Raw genomic sequence first — 17,523 nt, forward strand, 5'->3', positions numbered from 1 at the left:
AGTGGTTTCATTTTCCAACACACATATCCACACACACACACACACACACACACACACACACACACACACACACACACACACACACACACACACACACACACACACACACACACACACGCACACAAACGATACATGCAGACAAGTCGTTTATATTTTTAGAACTTTTTTAGAAAATTCTGTTTTCCTGTTTCAGCAGCCTCTGGGCTGTTTGTGGCCTTAAGCAGATTCCTTTGTGAAAAGTGAGATCATGAGGCAGATTGGTTCTGCATTTTCCACAGATTTTATTGCTCATATGAGACTATAGACAAGGACATTTGACATGAGAAATCAATAACTGAAGAGGAATGACGTCTGAGTTGGACCCGATTGCGGTCTTCCGGTTGTTTAACATCAACTTGTCTTAAATTAAATGAATGAAAATAATAAAACGAATGAATTGGAACTTAATTTTCAGCGATTCTTTTAATTAAAATAGAAAAAGACAATTGCGATTAAGTAACTATTCAGCTTCACCTTGTTCATCACCTAGTCGCTAACTTGATGCGTCTTTATTAGAATTGTGATGAACACTAAAACTCTTTCACAGTAATAAGTTTGTCAAATTGTTGCAGGAGAGCTAATTAAAACATTATTTTTAGTGAAGTTGCATCCCATTCCTTTGGTTTTGATTATTTGATTGTGATTTCCTGGATGACTTTATTTTCTCATAAATATATAACAGTTGATGTGTGTTTAAAAAAAAAAAGAAGGTACAAATCAAAAAACATTTTTGCTGCTAATTTATTGAACAGATAGACAACAGCTCAACAGCAACGATGTTTATTGGTTCTACTACAGACAACAGACAAACCACAGGTATTGTCAATGAAAATCTAAAACTACTTTGATTAGGCCACTAGACTAGTACCGGGGATCTGGTCGAGGCATCACTAGAAGACAGTTTTTGAGGGAGCCAACGGCTGACGTTCCTTAGTATGATCCATGAAACACACTGTAGACTTCAGTTTCTGTGTGATGCCAAGTCCTTCCAGTCACATTTTAATGACTTTTTCTCATTAATCGCTTTATACACATTTATGCACGAGTATGTATGAGAGCATGTACATAGTCAATAGTGTGAGTATTTAGATTTCCATCTCTGTTCGGTTTTTATGCACTTTGCATCCCCTTTGCTAAACTGCGTCCCCCGCTCTCATTGCCACTGTGACGTTGATGGATGGCAGGAGGGGTGAAGAGCAGAAGGAGAGGAGGAGAACAGTAATGGGCAGAACTAAGTTAATAGCTCTGCTTGAAGAGCAACATGTCTGCCAGTGGTGCCTGGAAAATTTAATTAGCCCCCGCTACAGCTCCAGTCCCGTTCCCAGTCCTTCCAGCTCCAGCCTGTCCAATCAGAGACAAACAGGCAGGGTGGGACGTAAAAGGAAAAACAAGGCAAGAACTGAGACTCAGAAGACAAACGGACTTCCTTTGATGAATTTTGGCCTTTTAATTGGAAATCACACAATGCCACCGTTTTCATGCTCCCGGTCAGACTTTGTTGTTTTTCAATTAGTTTTGAAAGGAGACCGGTACGACCCGGTCCGACTGTTTACCCCTGAGAAGTTTCCTCAACAGATAAACAGCATTAATAAATCAGAAAGGAACAGCACTTCCAGACCTTGAAAGTGGTCTGACTTGGTTATCAAAGTTGCTTGTGAAGTATTTTAAACTGTAGATCCTGACTCTATTTTACAAAAAGAAAGGGAAAGAACGCTTATGTAAGATCAGCATTGAGAGGTCAATTACTTCTTTTTGTTTGTTTTTTTGCTTTTCCCAAACCTCAGTTGGTGTCATGATTTATGCAAGTGCAACACCAGTTTGAACACTTTTATCTATCATTCAGCAGCTCTGAATTTTTCACAAGTGATGCCATCCTCAGTGCTCTCTACAGTTTTCATCCTGGTTACATATCTGCACGATGCATTTAAGGTGAGCTATTAGACACATTTACAAAGTTGTGCACTCGTACCAGGTGCTAGGTGGATGTTTCTGCCTCGGGTCAGCCGTGCCTGGAAGACAGCAGGACTCCCCTCAGGCGTCTGTCTCTCACAATCTGACAGAGGACAGCAAACTGACTAAACCCGATCCAGAGTCACTGGCCTGAAACAGCGACAGGACGCTGGATGGAGATCGTCACTTCCACGGCGCTCTGTCATCCTGAATAACGCTCTGTCAGTGGGCTGTATGCCTGTCAGACTTGATGGATCGCCGCCACGTCAAAGACATGTCTTTCCCTCCCCTTAGGCTTATGTGATCAGCGTAGAGGTGACTGATTCCAGCGGACTGAGCAGTATTTCAGCTGGAACACTGGAGGTGACAGCCAACCAGCCGGGGTGGAAAGATTTGGCGAGGCCGCGTGTCTCATCATGCGTCATCTCTGGCAGAAAAAGGTCCCGGTACCTTTTCACTTCTCGCTTTCTTCGTTTTTACAAATTGCCTTATCCATGTCCGAGCCGTTGAAAGCAGCGGTCAAAGATCGACGAATTCCAAAATCCGTCCGATATGTGTAGTTGAAACAGATACCATCGAACTGTTGAGACAGAACCACTCTGGCACCGAGTTAATTAAACCATCATGCAGTTAATTTCATGGTAGGGTGGAATATATTAACAAACGGCGAAGATGATGAAGATGTATCTTGCGGCGTGCTGTTTATCGCTGATCCGCTGAAAACGTGGAGCATGTCGCCGTGCTGGGAATATGGACTAGATATTTTCTGCACAGTTTGTGACCAGGATGATGGTGTAAAAAGATCATCTTGGTGCTGCGCTCGCTCTGTTTTGACTGCACACTGAATGCTGCCTGTCACAATCTGATGCTAATGACACAACGTAATCAAGCTGTCAGCCTGGCAGGCATGCGTGAATTTTCTTCTATCTGTCACAATACCAGCGCTCATACAGCTCATATGAATGTTTGATTGTTGTTACATTCTTGCCTGGATTTTTATATTTCCTTTTAACTAGGTATGTACCAGCATAAACTTGTCAAATACCATAGCACTGAATAAGAATAATAAAATAGAAGATACAATTAGTAGGATTTCATGGAATGGCTCCATCTGATGTTTTTTACCTTTAAGGGAACTTTTGTGTACATTCCACTCTTTCTTGGATATGATGAAATCTAGATTAAAATGTGGGGGTAATCACGCTTTCACTTTGACTGCCTCAAAACTGTGGAATAGTTTACCTCGGCATAGACCACGGCATAAAACTAGTCTATTTTCCTAAGCCATTAAATTTCATACAGTATTAGACTCTTAGCATTGTGTGATCAGTTCAATATTATTCTTTTTTTCATGTTCATTGTATTAATTTTTCCCTATTTTGTCTACTGGCTATCAGATTTTTGTGCAAAGGAGGCATGAAGTACTATTGTCACCTTTCGCAAGTTCATAAATGGCAAAAATGTCCTCATAAAATTAAATATATTGTAATATAATATATAATGTTCCTAAAATTTGTTCTGTTTTAAAAACCTTCTCAGCAATTCCACATATATGCTACAACAGACTGAATGTTACTGCGAAATACAGGAAAGGAACACCTGGGTTTCAGTTTTGATTGATACAAAGTCATTATACAAAGTTGTCATTTTAGCTTTCACTCTCTTACATGTCCCATTTTTATCCTCATAAAATTCAACTGTCTCAAAAGCTTGCATTGTGGGATTATTTAAGACAATAAAAGGACAGACAACAAAGTTATGAAGAAGTTTGAGGATTGGAAATAAACACCAGTGAATCATCAGCATAAAGGAACACATCATGTTCATTTCATCTTTAGATGTCTTGAATGTGCCAACAGCATTGGCTGTTGTGGGAGGCAAGAGTAAGTACAAGTTCTTAATTATACTGAGTATTTGATTCATCAAATAAAAGTTGGTCTGTATTAAAAAGTTACTCTTGAACACAGCAAACAGATCAAAAGGCACCCTGGTATATTATCATAAGGTAAAGCATTAAAGGAGCAGTGGCAATCCTTAAATATTATACTGACATACTTTTGAGAAATGTTAAAATCAACATTTATATGTGACATTGATTTGAAGGTATAATTCTTTTCAACTTGTCATAAAACTTATGGCTGCAGCATACCAAGATGCTGGGCACTCGCCTTTGTCAATCGCTTTAATTGACCAGACTGTTGCAATGGAATGAGCTGCTTAAAAGCCAAAGAGAAAAACAACTTGACCTGGTTAATTTCCCTGACTCTTTGGAAAATGGTGCATCAAGCTTCTTTCTTTGGATCTTAGAGAGTTCTGTGAGATCCAAATGGCCAATAAAAAGAATACAATTCCTTTATGTCATTAAAGACTTTGAGGAGTTGATCTTCAGACCTTCAGTATTCGTTATACATTGCTATAGATGGTCTTGACTCAGAATCCTTTGAGTTTATTCTGGCAGAGACAAATACTTTTTTTAATACTCACCTACACCTTTAAAAGGTACAAGCTAAAGTGAGCTCATAACGCAAGCTGTTTGATCAGTATAGCCTCACTATATCTTGCAAGATAGTTTATATGTCATTAAGGAATAAAAGAGATGCACACACAGCAGTGTAGTGTGGTGTTAGTGTGCCTCGCAGCTCTAAGCCTCCATCTGGAATGTTTAAATTAACCTTAGAAGCTGAAGTGAAGCTGTCTGGTACTTTGAGGCAGTTTTTGGACTGATGCTTACTCAGCCATGGACACAGTTGCACAGTTAGCAGTTCAGTTCAGTTTTTACGTCTAGGTAATATAGAAGTATAGCATTTGGAGCATCTCCTGTTGGTATATGAAAAAGGACAACGGCTATGCCAGGTAGTCAACTGCAGTTGTAGGAAAAGGTTCTGGGATGGGCAGAAATTTAGTTTTTCTCACACTTTAGTTATTTTTGCCACTTGTTTCTATGGTGTTCTGACATATTTTTCTATGAAATGCATCAAGTTCATTTAATTGGTTCTCATTGGTTTTTAAATGTATAGTTTCTTGACCATGATCCAAAAATGTCCCATTAGTCAGCAAGTAGTTTCTGAGTTGTAGAAACCTGGGTTTATTGACAATTGCCACCTAAAACATTTTTCCGCAGTGTATGCTTCAGACTATTCAGTGATTATTGTGACCACACTGGCTAAATTATACTCTTTGTTATTAGAAAACCTTTCAGATGGTTCAATAAATGAACACAGTTCCAGTGTTTTTACGTCCAAATAAAGCTTTAATTATGCTGATGAAAGCATATCAATATGTTCAAGTTAAATGTACCACAAAAGTGCTGTAAAAAATGACTCGATATTGTATGATAGAGGTATGAAATTTACTGTGAACAAAGCACACAATTATTCAGCAATGTAATTACTTTAGCTTTGGTTGTGTTGTGCTTTGGGAATAATTTGCCAATGGATACAGTCTGTCAGGGAGTATATGAAGTTTTTATTCCTGGGGGTTGCTGAAATTACTCCATTCATTTGCTAATATGATGTTTTCCCCAAAATACCTAGGATTTTGTTGAATATGTCTATTTTTGGACAGATATGTTCTTTAGCTTGATGACAAAGTTGGATTAAAGATTCAAAAAAAACGACAACGCAGAAAAATACGTATTTATCCTAACTTGTCTATTTGCATTCATTCATTCATTCAGCAAACCTTTTAGAAAATGAAACGGTCTCTCTCAACCAAGCCGAGAGTTATTTTTAGTCCAGCTTCTTTTTTTTTTTTCTTTTTTCTTGTGTGTGTCTGAGCACGACTGCACAGAGGAAATACTGACCGTCTGGAAAATGTACAGGAACTTTATTAAAGAGCCATGCCAGAATGTACGACAGCTTCAGCGCTCTGCTAATGGTCCGCTGTTCAACTGCACAACACAACCACACACCACGGGCGTCTGTGGATGTGCGCTCGCAGTTGCGTCTGTGTGCTCACACACGCATTGAGCATGGCTGCATGTGGGGGTGCACAAGCGTGTAAATCTACGTTTAATCTTAATACTTGAGCTCCCAGCTGTTTCTCTGAAGCATGAGGCTTTCGGGCAAAGAGAGGGAGACAGGCAAACACTGTGGTTCCCCCCCCATAAACAATAGAATATATGTTAGTTTTTGACACACTATGCATTTTTTGAATGGAAACCTCATACTTTAGGTTTACACCCCACACTTTAAACTAATACAATGAAGGGAGCAACAGAGATGGATTAAATGCCAGTACTGTCATATGTTTTGACGCTAAAACTCATTTGCAACATACATAGCCATTGCATAAATCTGAGGATTATTATTATTATTAAAATCCATTTATTTCAGATACACCTTATATAAATAAACTATACAGGTGGACATTTATTTCTGCTAATTATAATGATTTTCCACTTACAGTTGAAGAAAACATGACTATAGATTGTTTACATCAGAAACATATTAATATAGAAGTGTTGGCTTATTGAAAAGTATATTTAATGCCAGCTTTTAGGATATTTTCAAAATGTACTTTTGATCTGACAAACGAGTCTCAGCAGAACAGATATTCTCATTTATTGGTGATGACTATAGGTACATTAAAGTCTTGACTGAATTTGAAGGCACAAAAAAAACCACAAAAAAATGGAAACAATGACAGAAAAAGCTTTTGAATATTCTGTAAAATATTCATATAAAATTTGAGACATGTGGCCTGTTTTGAACACTTGATTTGTTTTGACTTGCCGATTTTCCATGACGGACAGGCTGAACGCCCAAACAGAGCTACTCTGCTTTGAAACACTGAGTTTTCCTGTTACCTGCTGAAGTTTAGCTCTCTCTCTCCATGTCGCAGCCTGATCGTCTCAATATGAAGTAGAAAATGCAGTTCCCTTTTAAAAATCTTCCATCTCTGCTTAAACACCTCACTGATGCTGAGAATGGCTCATTTCTTCCCATAGTAACTACTTTGACAACATCGGGCGTTACAGTGACATTACCTGGCAGTGCTTATGCACACTGTGTTCACTCTTGTAAGATTACCAGAATATTTTTGACCTTCCAACTTTTCTGTATCCACCTATTTCCAGTCACAATCCATATCTTTGTATAGATCTAATATACATTGTTGTTTTTCAAATTAGCGGTCCGATCACTGCAGCGTGTGTTAAAAACCCTGTGGAACAGAATATTTTGTCTCTGCGACTTGCATGGTTGTGCGTCCAAATATTTCTTCTCTCACTCAGCTTTATCTTCCTGCTTCTCTGGTGGAAAGCAAACTCTATCTGGTTTCCTGCATGTTTTTCTGTTCCCTTCTCCTTTGCTTTGTTTTGCTGTTTTTCTTTCCTGTAAAATAGGCTGGAGGTTGTTTTTCTGTGATTAGATGTGCAGCCACTGCTTCTCCGTTCGTGTTGTTTGGAAGGTGACTGATGCGTAAAATCTCTCTCGGTGCCGATTTCATAGGGAGAGAATGATCTGGACGCACACAGCATCTACAAAACAAATGGTTACAGTAGCTCTCGAGGTACTAAAGCTGGCTGACGTATATGAGCTCTGTTAAAGTGAAAAAAAGTGAGTGTGAACATGTTCTCAGTGAAATTTTCACATAGCGATTTTCTTTTTTATATATGTGGGATTCTGGTGAGTCCAGTTTGTGGGTGGTTTAAGACAGAACTAACTGTGTTTTTGATTTCAGTCGTGAAGCCTGCTTGACTTTGTCTGCTACTAAGCTTTCACTACGTTGCATCACTTTCATTTTCTGTCGACGATTTTCTCCACTCCTCCTTTCTGGCTGCCTGGCATCTCTTTTCTCATTCTTTACCTCTTTTTACACTTTTCATTCTGATAATTTTTCCCATTTTTCTACCTTAATCCACCCTAACGTCACCTTTTGTCAAATGTCATTGAATATATCTTCAGTGGCTTCTTCCTTTTTCTCATGATCATACTTTTTCTAATTGAGCTCTTTGCTCTTACATAATGTCTGTATTGTTTCTCCTCTCTGCCGCCCCCCTCAGGTACCCTTTGGAATCTGTCGTCCTACGAGCCTCTGAAGATGGTGATCATCAACCACGGGCTTCAAACCATGACCAACGAGGTCATAATCCCCCACTCGGGGTGGGAGCACGAACCCAACGAGGACTCCAAGCCCCGGGACGCGGAGTGGACCACCGTCTTCAAGAACACGTCCGGATGCCTCAGGTAGAGTCTGCACCAAACTCGGTTCTACACAGGATCGTCTCAGTCTGATGTGTAGCACACATTTACAGGTCACCTACTCACAACACAAGTTCTTGAATCAGTGCTTTACAACGATATTCATGTGACTTTACAAACTTTATTTATTTTATCAGGATTTCAACATAAAATTAAATACAATTGGGATTTTATATATATATATATATAGTTGTCAGCTACTTAATTGGATTCTCAAATGTATTTAGATCAGGACTTTTACCTGAAACATTCCATTGCAGCTCTGACTGAATGTTTAAGATTTTTGTTCTGTTGGTTGTAGGACTGGACAATTAATCAATAGCAATATATATTGCAATAGATATAATGTAATCAATACCAATAGATAGACTTTTCAGTCATTTCAATGAACTCTGATGCATTCTGGGGGATGTAGACAGAGGAAAAACTTTAGCCATTCAAACTCTCACGGCCCAGCTAATCAAGGTGGGTGGTGTCAACTAACTCACTCGCTCTTTGGTTGCCTAGCAACGACGTGTTGCGTAACTTGCGCAGAAGCAGTTTCATGTTTTCCACAGTGCCTCGAAACTGCTTATAAATAAAAAAATAAAAAAACAATGTTGTGGAGAATAAGGAGAAAACTAATGCAACAGCTTGAAGGGAAACGGTGGATAAAACAGGAAAGGTCACGTCACCAGTTTGGCGGTATTTCAGATACTTAAAACAAAAACCTAATCAGTAATTATCAATATTGACTGATATGAAGCCCTCATGTCATGATTTGTTTTTCAACCAGATTGTCCAACCCTAGATGGAAGGGAAACATCCACCTCAAACTCAATTGAGGATTGGACCATATTTATCATCCCTCCTCCTATCAACCAGGTTGCTTTTTCCCTGTTGGAGGAAAACTTCCCTCACAGCATGATGCTGCCACTTGTAGTGTTTTGCATGCAGACTGAAAAGTTCATCTTTTGGTCTCATCTGAGCAGAGCACTTTCTCCCAGGTTTGCTGTCAAGCATTGTAAGTAGGGCTTGTTATCGCTCTTTAAGTGCTGTGTTATTATTACTTTTCTAAAAAAGAAAAAAGAAATTGAACAGTGAAGCACAAACCTAATTCTCTGTTCTCTATTAAACCTCTGAGCCTTTACAGAACAGCTGGATTTATGCTGAGATAAAAGTGCAGACAGATGTTTTCTGTTTATTAATAGAGTGCCCTTTGCCCTGGATTTTATTTAGTGATTTCAGAGTAAAGTGGCCTGAACACAGCAAGCCGCACTGCTCAGATGTTTCCATATAAAATAGTTCATCCCTTCCCTCACACTGTCCAATTGTGTCCTCAATTGGTGTTGGTCATAAAACACATAGAAGCTCTCAGTTGTAAATTCACCAAATGTGGAAAAGTTCAAGACTTTTGCAGGGCACTGTGTCTGAAGGAGCAAATAATAGATTTTTATGCAAAAGGTAAAAATTAATTTTGAGTAAAAGGGAAGTATTTAAATATTAGTTTTTTAAAAAAAAAAAGGTTTTTAGTTGGCAAATTAGTTTGTGGAATCTCATTTAATAAAATGTGCAGTTCTTCTGTCGGTTTCGGGACTGATTGAAAACTGTATATATTTGGGTTTTGGACCAGCGTTTGGCTCATGTTGGACGGACGAAAGATAATTAGCTGTAGTCCCGCTCCGACTGTGTCCCGCTTCATCCAAAGAAAAACAAATTAGATTTAAAAAGGCTTCCAGGGAATGTTCCCAAATTTTTTGAAATGATAATTTAGAAAAATACAGTTTTGGCTTGTCTTGGTTTAAAAAAAAAAAAAAAGAAAGCCAGTAATATGTTCTAAAAGCTCAGACAGATTAAAAACTTCTGGACCAAACCAGTTTTTAGGAGAAGAACAGATGCAGAGAGACGGCAAGCACAAATGAGGAGCCAGATGGTCCATTCATTCAAGTTAAATCTTCAGAGTTTCTAGTATGTACACACATTTAAGTGACCGTCCTGGATTTAACCGAGGATTATTTTAATATACACAGTGGAAGGAAAAAAACAAAGCAAAGCCCTTCCATATTTGTTGTGACTGGGCCAGTTGCAAAGTGAGACAGGTGTGGTGTATATTAAACTGTTAGTGGACCGCGGGTCAGGTCCGGTATAAGCTCTATAGGTGCTTTATTGATTTATGACGCAGCAGATGCAGGGTTCCTCCCTTCCTGACCTGTGGGTGTTTGTATGTAAGGAATCCTGGGGTGTCCGTACTGGGATCACTGGGCGACTTTTGTCTGTGACAAAACATTAAACCTATCTGCGTCTCGTGGCGGACCTCCGACCTCCGTTTGTCCACGTGCAACAAGCGATCACTTCTGCAGAGGTTTTACAGCTTCTTGTTTTGTGGGAAGTAGTTCACCTCTAATCTTTCTGTTTTTTCTGTTTACTGCAAGCACACCACAATCTGATCAGTTAACTACTGGGTTCCAGAAGGGTCAATAAAATGCAGAAGCCAACACGCAACACCAAAAAGTCATAACAGAAGTTATGCTAAAGCAGAAGTTATCATAAATTTTGTTTTAACCTGAATTCCGTTTTAGAATAATTCTGTTTTAGCAATATTTTTGTTTCGGCATTACTTCAGTTTTAGCCTAAATTTTGCTTTAGCATTAGCCTACTTCTGTTGTTTAGCATTACTTCTGTTGTTTAGCATTACTTCTGTTTAGCCTTACTTCGGTTGTTTAGCATTACTTCGGTTGTTTAGCATTACTTCTGTTGTTTAGCATTACTTCAATTTTAGCCTAAATTCTGGGTTAGCTTTAGCTTAATGCTGGTTAAACATTACTCCTTTTGGGGCGTTTGTTGCTGTGTGTCTTCTGCATTTTGTTGACCCTTCTGGACCACCATAGTTAACAATCTCAAACAATCAGACACTTGCATAAATAAAGTAAACCCCCTACTTGGGGCTTGCAGCTTGAGTATTGTTTAAAACGATCAAACAATCGGCAACAGTTGGGTGGTGAAATCCTAATTACTGAATAAAGCTGTAGGCAGTAGGCTGAATTATACTGCTTTAATTTGCTTGTTTTTATCTTTGTGCCTAAACATATATTCTCAAAATATGTCCACTGTTACGTTTATGATTCATCTTCCTTACCTAAAGAGTCATTTCTTGAAAAAAGATTACATAATTGTGCCTTAATGACTTTGGGATAAGAGGAAAAAGATTTATCAGTTATTACTCCCACTGTCTTGTGAAATTGCCTCTGGCTGTGCAATGTTGTGGTGGTTTCCGTTATTGTGTCACAGAAACAACGTCATGTTTGTTCACATCTTGGTTGGTGGATATATCGGTGAGGTCACCTGCTCTCTCGTCGTTTGCAAAATGTTTTCTGTGGGGGGCTTGAGCCTTTCTGCCAGACCACTGTGGTGCATTCTAATCTTTAAGATCGAATTATTGTTTTGTAAAAGCCAAAAAGAGAAGGTAAAAAGTTTCCTGAATTCAAAAGTAGTTGGATCGGAGCAATTTGTGATGTTTAATCATTTTTACACCTTGACGTCTTTGACCAATATTTCAGGTGTATTTCTCTATCCATGTACAGTTAATGTCAAAATTATTAAGGCAGTAGAGAATAAAAAAATGTATTCACCACAAATGAGACATCTTGTCCTTCTGAATAATAAATGAATCTTTACTGGAAGAAGCCAGTTTTTTTTTAAATGTCTGACCAGCTTTTTGCATGTTTCCACTCGTATTTTTAAAGATTTATCTTCAGATTGGATGGCCTCCTAGCCATTACCCTAATCTTTACTTGGGACTCTGGCTGAATCCCTCCAAAACATTTATTTTACTTCCACTCACAAGAAAAGTTTTGGTATAATTGAAATATTCCAGGAGTATTAATAACTTTTGGTTATAGTATTTAGTTGTACTATGCTATTCTGGAGGAACCTAGAAGAGATTTTAGGAATCTTTTTGGGAAAGCAACATTAAAGCTTTAACAAATCACAAAATTGTTAATTAGTAATCAGCACAGAATATTCCAATCCAGATTTGACTAGTTATGGTATTGCTTTTTATGCTTGTTTTATTCTGATAGGCTGCTAAGGGCAGAAAAGTTTTGAAAAAGCTGCTTTTTTTTTGTTTTCTACATAGCGAATAAAGGTTTTATGTATTTTAAAACGTATACTATTTGTTTAATGTAGAATTATTTGGTTCAGAATCAGTCTTGATGTTAACGTGCATTAGAGCTCTGACTCAATCGAAAACGGTAAGATATCTGTTTAGTTTAGGAGGTGATAGAAAATTCACTCAGTCCCCATTTCTGTTCTCAACCAGGCCGCATTTATCCTGCCAGATTACATGATTTTAAAGATGGCGCTGTCTTCCACGCTTGCATAAGAGTCACCAGTCAGTCAAACCAAGCGTGTTTATTAGCAGACCTCGTCACCTCAGCAGGGTAACTCTAGATCTACTTCCCTTCTCACTTCAAAATTAGACACGTAGGCATCGCTACAAAAGGGGGTCAAGCTTAAACTACACTGGAGTGACGGCTTTCCCTTACTTTAACGACGACAAAGTCATTCCGACAGCCTCTGGTTAGCTCTTTATGGGATGGACCGCACTTTCCATCTTACTATTGAATTTGCGAGCTCTTGCACCAAGAGCCAAATTAAATTCAGCCGAGTTACTGTGATGTTAACTCTAAACACCTGAAACCTAAACCTAATATTTCCACGAGCCTTTGAACTAATCAGGGTAGGACCGTCTTCAGCTGAAGCAGCTGCTCCCACGGCTCCTTACAACAAGCTTTGCTTCAACAGCTGATCACAAGGGAGCTGTGTAACGCACGCCCTCCTTCTGACAGACACTTCTAACCTTCTCGACGCTCTGATCACTTTTACTCTGTAATACATTTCAGCTGATGTCGTCAGTGTTTTCTTCATCATTTAGGTTACTCTGCTTCAAATTGGAAATGTTGAGGAGGACGTCGTCTTCCTTCCCTAGAGCGTCTTGAGAACTCATTACTACTATGAAAACATTGTTCTTCTGTTACTGAAAGGGCAGGATTTTTTTTTCTGTTAATTTGAAACCAAAAGCCTTTTGAGCCTTTTTAATGAATCTTCTATTTTACTAATGCCAGCATTACCGTAACAAGTTCAAACAAACCTTTAAACATGTGATGTCACATTGGCAGGTGGTAATAATTACATAAACAGCTTATAAATGAAAAACATCCCCATAAATGTTACTTAAAATATTTAAAAGTTAATATATTACTTTTGTACTGAAGTTATGGGCTTTGTAATTCTACAGGACAATGTAAATACAAAACTGCTTTCTAAGAAAGGGGAACACATGAAGTTGTTTCCAGATATGTAGCTTGTAGGGGGAACATTTCAAAAACACAAAATCTTAACAAGTATTTTTTGGTCCCGTTTCCAGTGCAAATATCTTAGTATACTTTAAATTCGATAAAATTAACTTACAAGTAACTTCTAATATAGGAGCTTGTTTTAGGTCCACAAGTTCTTAATGTTGATGAAAAACTATTAGTTAAAAATGAAATGATCTAGCAGTGGAGCTATTACTTTTTCATCAATATTAAGGAATTATTTATTCAAAAAAGCACCTATTTCTTGCAGAAAAGTTACTTGTAAGTTAGTATTTTTCTTATTTCAAGTGTACTAAGATGTTTGTACTAGAAACTAGACAAAAGAAACTTGGTAAGATTTTGTGTTTTTGCTGTGTACTGTTGTATATGAAGAGATGAATAAATAATGTTCTTTTTTTTAACAAAAAAGTTCCATCGTGATAAAAAAAACTATAAGACATAAAACTATCTAGTTTATGATCTAGGTTTTTATTTATTCAATTTTTCCAGTGAAAAGCCGCTTGACGTCATTTTTATACGTGTTTATGTTTATTTATTTCAAACCAAAAGTTGTGTTGATCCAAATAAAAAAATAAATAAAACCACATATTTTTAGATGTAATTTCCCTCGTCTCATATTCCTCTTGTTTCCATCAAAACAGCTTCCATTTTCCATCCATTAGCTTCCTTCTACCTTCCTGTGTTTCTGGCTTCCTCTCAGAGTAACAGATGGTAGTAACGTGTAAATGCGTGTGTGTGCGTGTGTGTGTGTGTGTTACTGTGCCTCAAGTCCGACCGCGCTGTCTCCGCCGTGCCTGGGCCAGCCAGGCCTGTCTAGACTGCAGTCCACACGGCTCGTCTTTCTGTTCTGGTCGATGTCCAGAACAGCATCGCTGAGAGGCGGCACCAGTTACACACAGCGTGCTGCTCTGTCTGCCTTAAGCGAGTGTGGAAACTTGCTTTTTACTTCCTGAACCTTCTGCTCTGAATATCAACACCGGCAAACCAGAAGGGAATGAGGGAAAGTTTTTTGATCTAGCTGCGAGAAGTCGTAGCATTTGACATCAGGGCCTCAGAGGGCGCGCTGTTGTCACTTCCTGCCGCTTTGTTTCACGATTTTATTTATCTGTCATATCTACTCCTCTTGTGAGTTCAGGTTGCAAACATTTTAACACCCTTGATTTGTACTTGGCTCATTTTTGTCACATATCACTAACTCTAACCATCACCCGCTCCACTCCTTTTGACCCAAGATGCTGGTCCTGCTGAGGAAGATCCGTCTCCATAGCAACTGTAGCTAAGCCCCACAGTTGCCTAGACGCAGGGTTTGCGCACGGGGGAGAAGTGCTGATGCCAGGGAGAATCTGTTTACCGACGCTGACGGAGACCCACTTAGAATGGTTTTTAGTTTCTATAAAAGAAAAGATCGTTTTCCATTTCTTTTGTTTAAAACCAAAGCTCAGACCACAAAGACTAAAAAAAAAAAAACAAAAAAACAAAATTACTAAATTACCTTTTCCATTTGTGTTTTCTTTTGAAATGCAAATATTTGCCTTTGTGTATCCTGGAGATCTGTAGGCGCAGTTATAGACGAGAAGAAGATGGAGACTATATGATATTCAACATAAAGACATTTACACTAGTATATTACATATTGCTGCAGCTAAACCAATAACCTACTTATTATTATAGTCATAATGACAACATATAAATTTTATTTCAGTACATAACCTCACACATGCAGAAAGTGACAAAGCTCAGGTGAGTGTTGAATGTTTCTCTGTTTAAAATAACAAATTCATGCTTCATACACAAATGATGTACTCATCAGTTCATTTTAGCTAATCACATTTCAGGAAATCCTACAGTTGTAGGAGTCAGAAAAATATGGAATAAACACTGACCCAAATGCACACAGGACTTAAAAAAGAGGTGTGTTGATGAGGAAAAAGTAAAAAGAAAAGTCAAAAACAAAGGGTATAAATAAGGAAGATTATAGACATTACCTTCCACGGTAGCGCTAAAATGCTTTCCACTGTGCATATTAATGCGTATTAATAGTTCACTCATTTGGTGAGTGAACTATTAAATGAGGCAGTAATTAGCGTTTTCAGACAGTCTTAAGTATTCACAGATTTTAACTATTTGCAGGCCAAACCCCCCTGATATCAAGGGTCCACTGTACATTAGTTCCACTTGCAATACTCGACATACTGGAATTAAAGGGAGTGTGCCCCACATTTTGAGAATCACTGGTATAAAGGAACACAAGTACTATTGGCTGACTTCAGCAGGGTTATTAGTTCCAGTCTGCAGTTGATTGTGTCACTTTCTAAATGTATTTTTAAACTATTATTTTAAACCCTTGTTATGGTCTTCTTTTAGTTCCTGCACCATGACTGCCTGTGTTTTTGGCAGGCAGAAATATTTCCAAACATCTGAATTTGTCTGTTTTTGTAACCAAGGGGAGATAGTACACTATCCTCTTTCAGCCAGCTTATCATCAAGGTGCAGGAACAACTGCACAATTCTCTCCAAGCAACCATAAAAAAGGATTTTAAGTCATAGGAACAGTAAGTTGGGCCTATCATGATAAATGTTCCTGGATGATAAATTGCCCCAGATGTTATGGCAATAAATGATATTGTTGCTGTTTTGAGACCATTTTCAAGTAATATAACAGTAATGTCGTAATAACACAGCAACACACTGGAAATGAAAGACATTTTAAATATCTAGAATAAAAACAACAAATAAAATGAGTCATAAAGTCAGTAAATAAAATGATCGTTTAAAAAAAAGAGACAGTTGAGACAAATGAAGGAGACCGAAGACTTTTTATCACCCAGTTTTTGGTGGAAAGAGAGAAAAAAAGACAAAACCGTTAAATCATTCAAATGGAAATTATTGAGCTCATTTTAATTTATCATGCAATTAATTGAGCTATAGCAATTAAGCTATTATTGATCATATTGTTGTTCATTATAATACCTTTAATAGGCCAATAACTTAGTGGAAATGAAAAAGTTAAAAAATTGACTTTAAGGACATCAAAATGAGGTAGCTGTACAGATTGCAACAAATATGCAAAAGTTTAACAAAATGTGCAAATTAAAGTTCAAAAATAGTACAACCAGTCCATCCTCTGCAGTCTTTGACTAGATCCCTGCATTGACAGTGACGTGATGAAACCTGACGATAAAGTGTGCTTCTGGCACTTCAAATCTGACAACCAAACACATCGGCTTTACTTTCTCGCTTTTTGCCCTTTATTCATCCGGCCGTTGTGAGAACTACCTGACGAATAACAAGATAAGAAGAAAAATCAATAAGTTAAATCCGAGTTGGGATCGGCGTGGTAAAAGCCTAACCCGAGGGCGAGCATATGGTCCCGCAATGCTGCTGTTAACCTTGCCGGCCGGTAGCAGAGGGCAGCCGCGTCTCCATCCATCTCCATCAGTCTTGCTGCAGCCCGTTCCTCCCAGCTGCTCCATTGTCTTCTGATGACCAAGCCGCTCTGCGTGACCTTCACACCTACGCTTTATCTGAAAGGGCTCCGGCACCGTAGACGCATCAAGATCAAGTGTAAAAAAGGCCTGAGAGTGTCCTGGCAGGTTTCCTGAGTGCACACTTGCTTGCTCTCCGAGTCCCTCAAAATAAGAGAAAATGTCGCATGAAAGTTATGAGTTGCTTTCTTTGAAAGGTTATACATTTAGTTTCTGCTTTTTTTTTTTGCCAGTCAAAATGTCCAGTTCATTTATTTAAGGATTGACTGGCAGAACTAGTCACAGTGCAGAAAAGCCCAAAATCTTCATTATTTTTGACATGGAAATGCTGCCAAAATGATCACTTATACCTGTAGTATAATGTAGTTTTTTGAAAAGATTTATACAATAAAAAGTATATATGCTTAGATTTAAGAAAACATATGGGAAAAGAATTAGGGCCACTGAAAAATAATCTTCTTGAATACAAACAATAATACTAAATCTTGGTGA

The 17,523-nt window shown here is 38.2% G+C and overlaps 1 protein-coding gene across 9 annotated transcripts in view; it reads left to right on the forward strand.

Moving 5' to 3' along the window:
• Positions 1 to 17,523, forward strand: part of arvcfb (ARVCF delta catenin family member b) — a 243,058-nt gene that overhangs the window by 178,267 nt on the left and 47,268 nt on the right. For all 9 annotated transcript variants that reach the window (XM_028033129.1, XM_028033135.1, XM_028033134.1 and 6 more), the window contains one exon: positions 7,994 to 8,177. In XM_028033129.1, the coding sequence (XP_027888930.1) occupies positions 7,994 to 8,177 (184 nt within the window). The remainder of the gene's footprint in view (positions 1 to 7,993; positions 8,178 to 17,523) is intronic.

The sequence above is a fragment of the Xiphophorus couchianus genome, chromosome 12 (genome assembly GCF_001444195.1).
Source record: "Xiphophorus couchianus chromosome 12, X_couchianus-1.0, whole genome shotgun sequence".
NCBI classification, from domain to species: domain Eukaryota; kingdom Metazoa; phylum Chordata; class Actinopteri; order Cyprinodontiformes; family Poeciliidae; genus Xiphophorus; species Xiphophorus couchianus.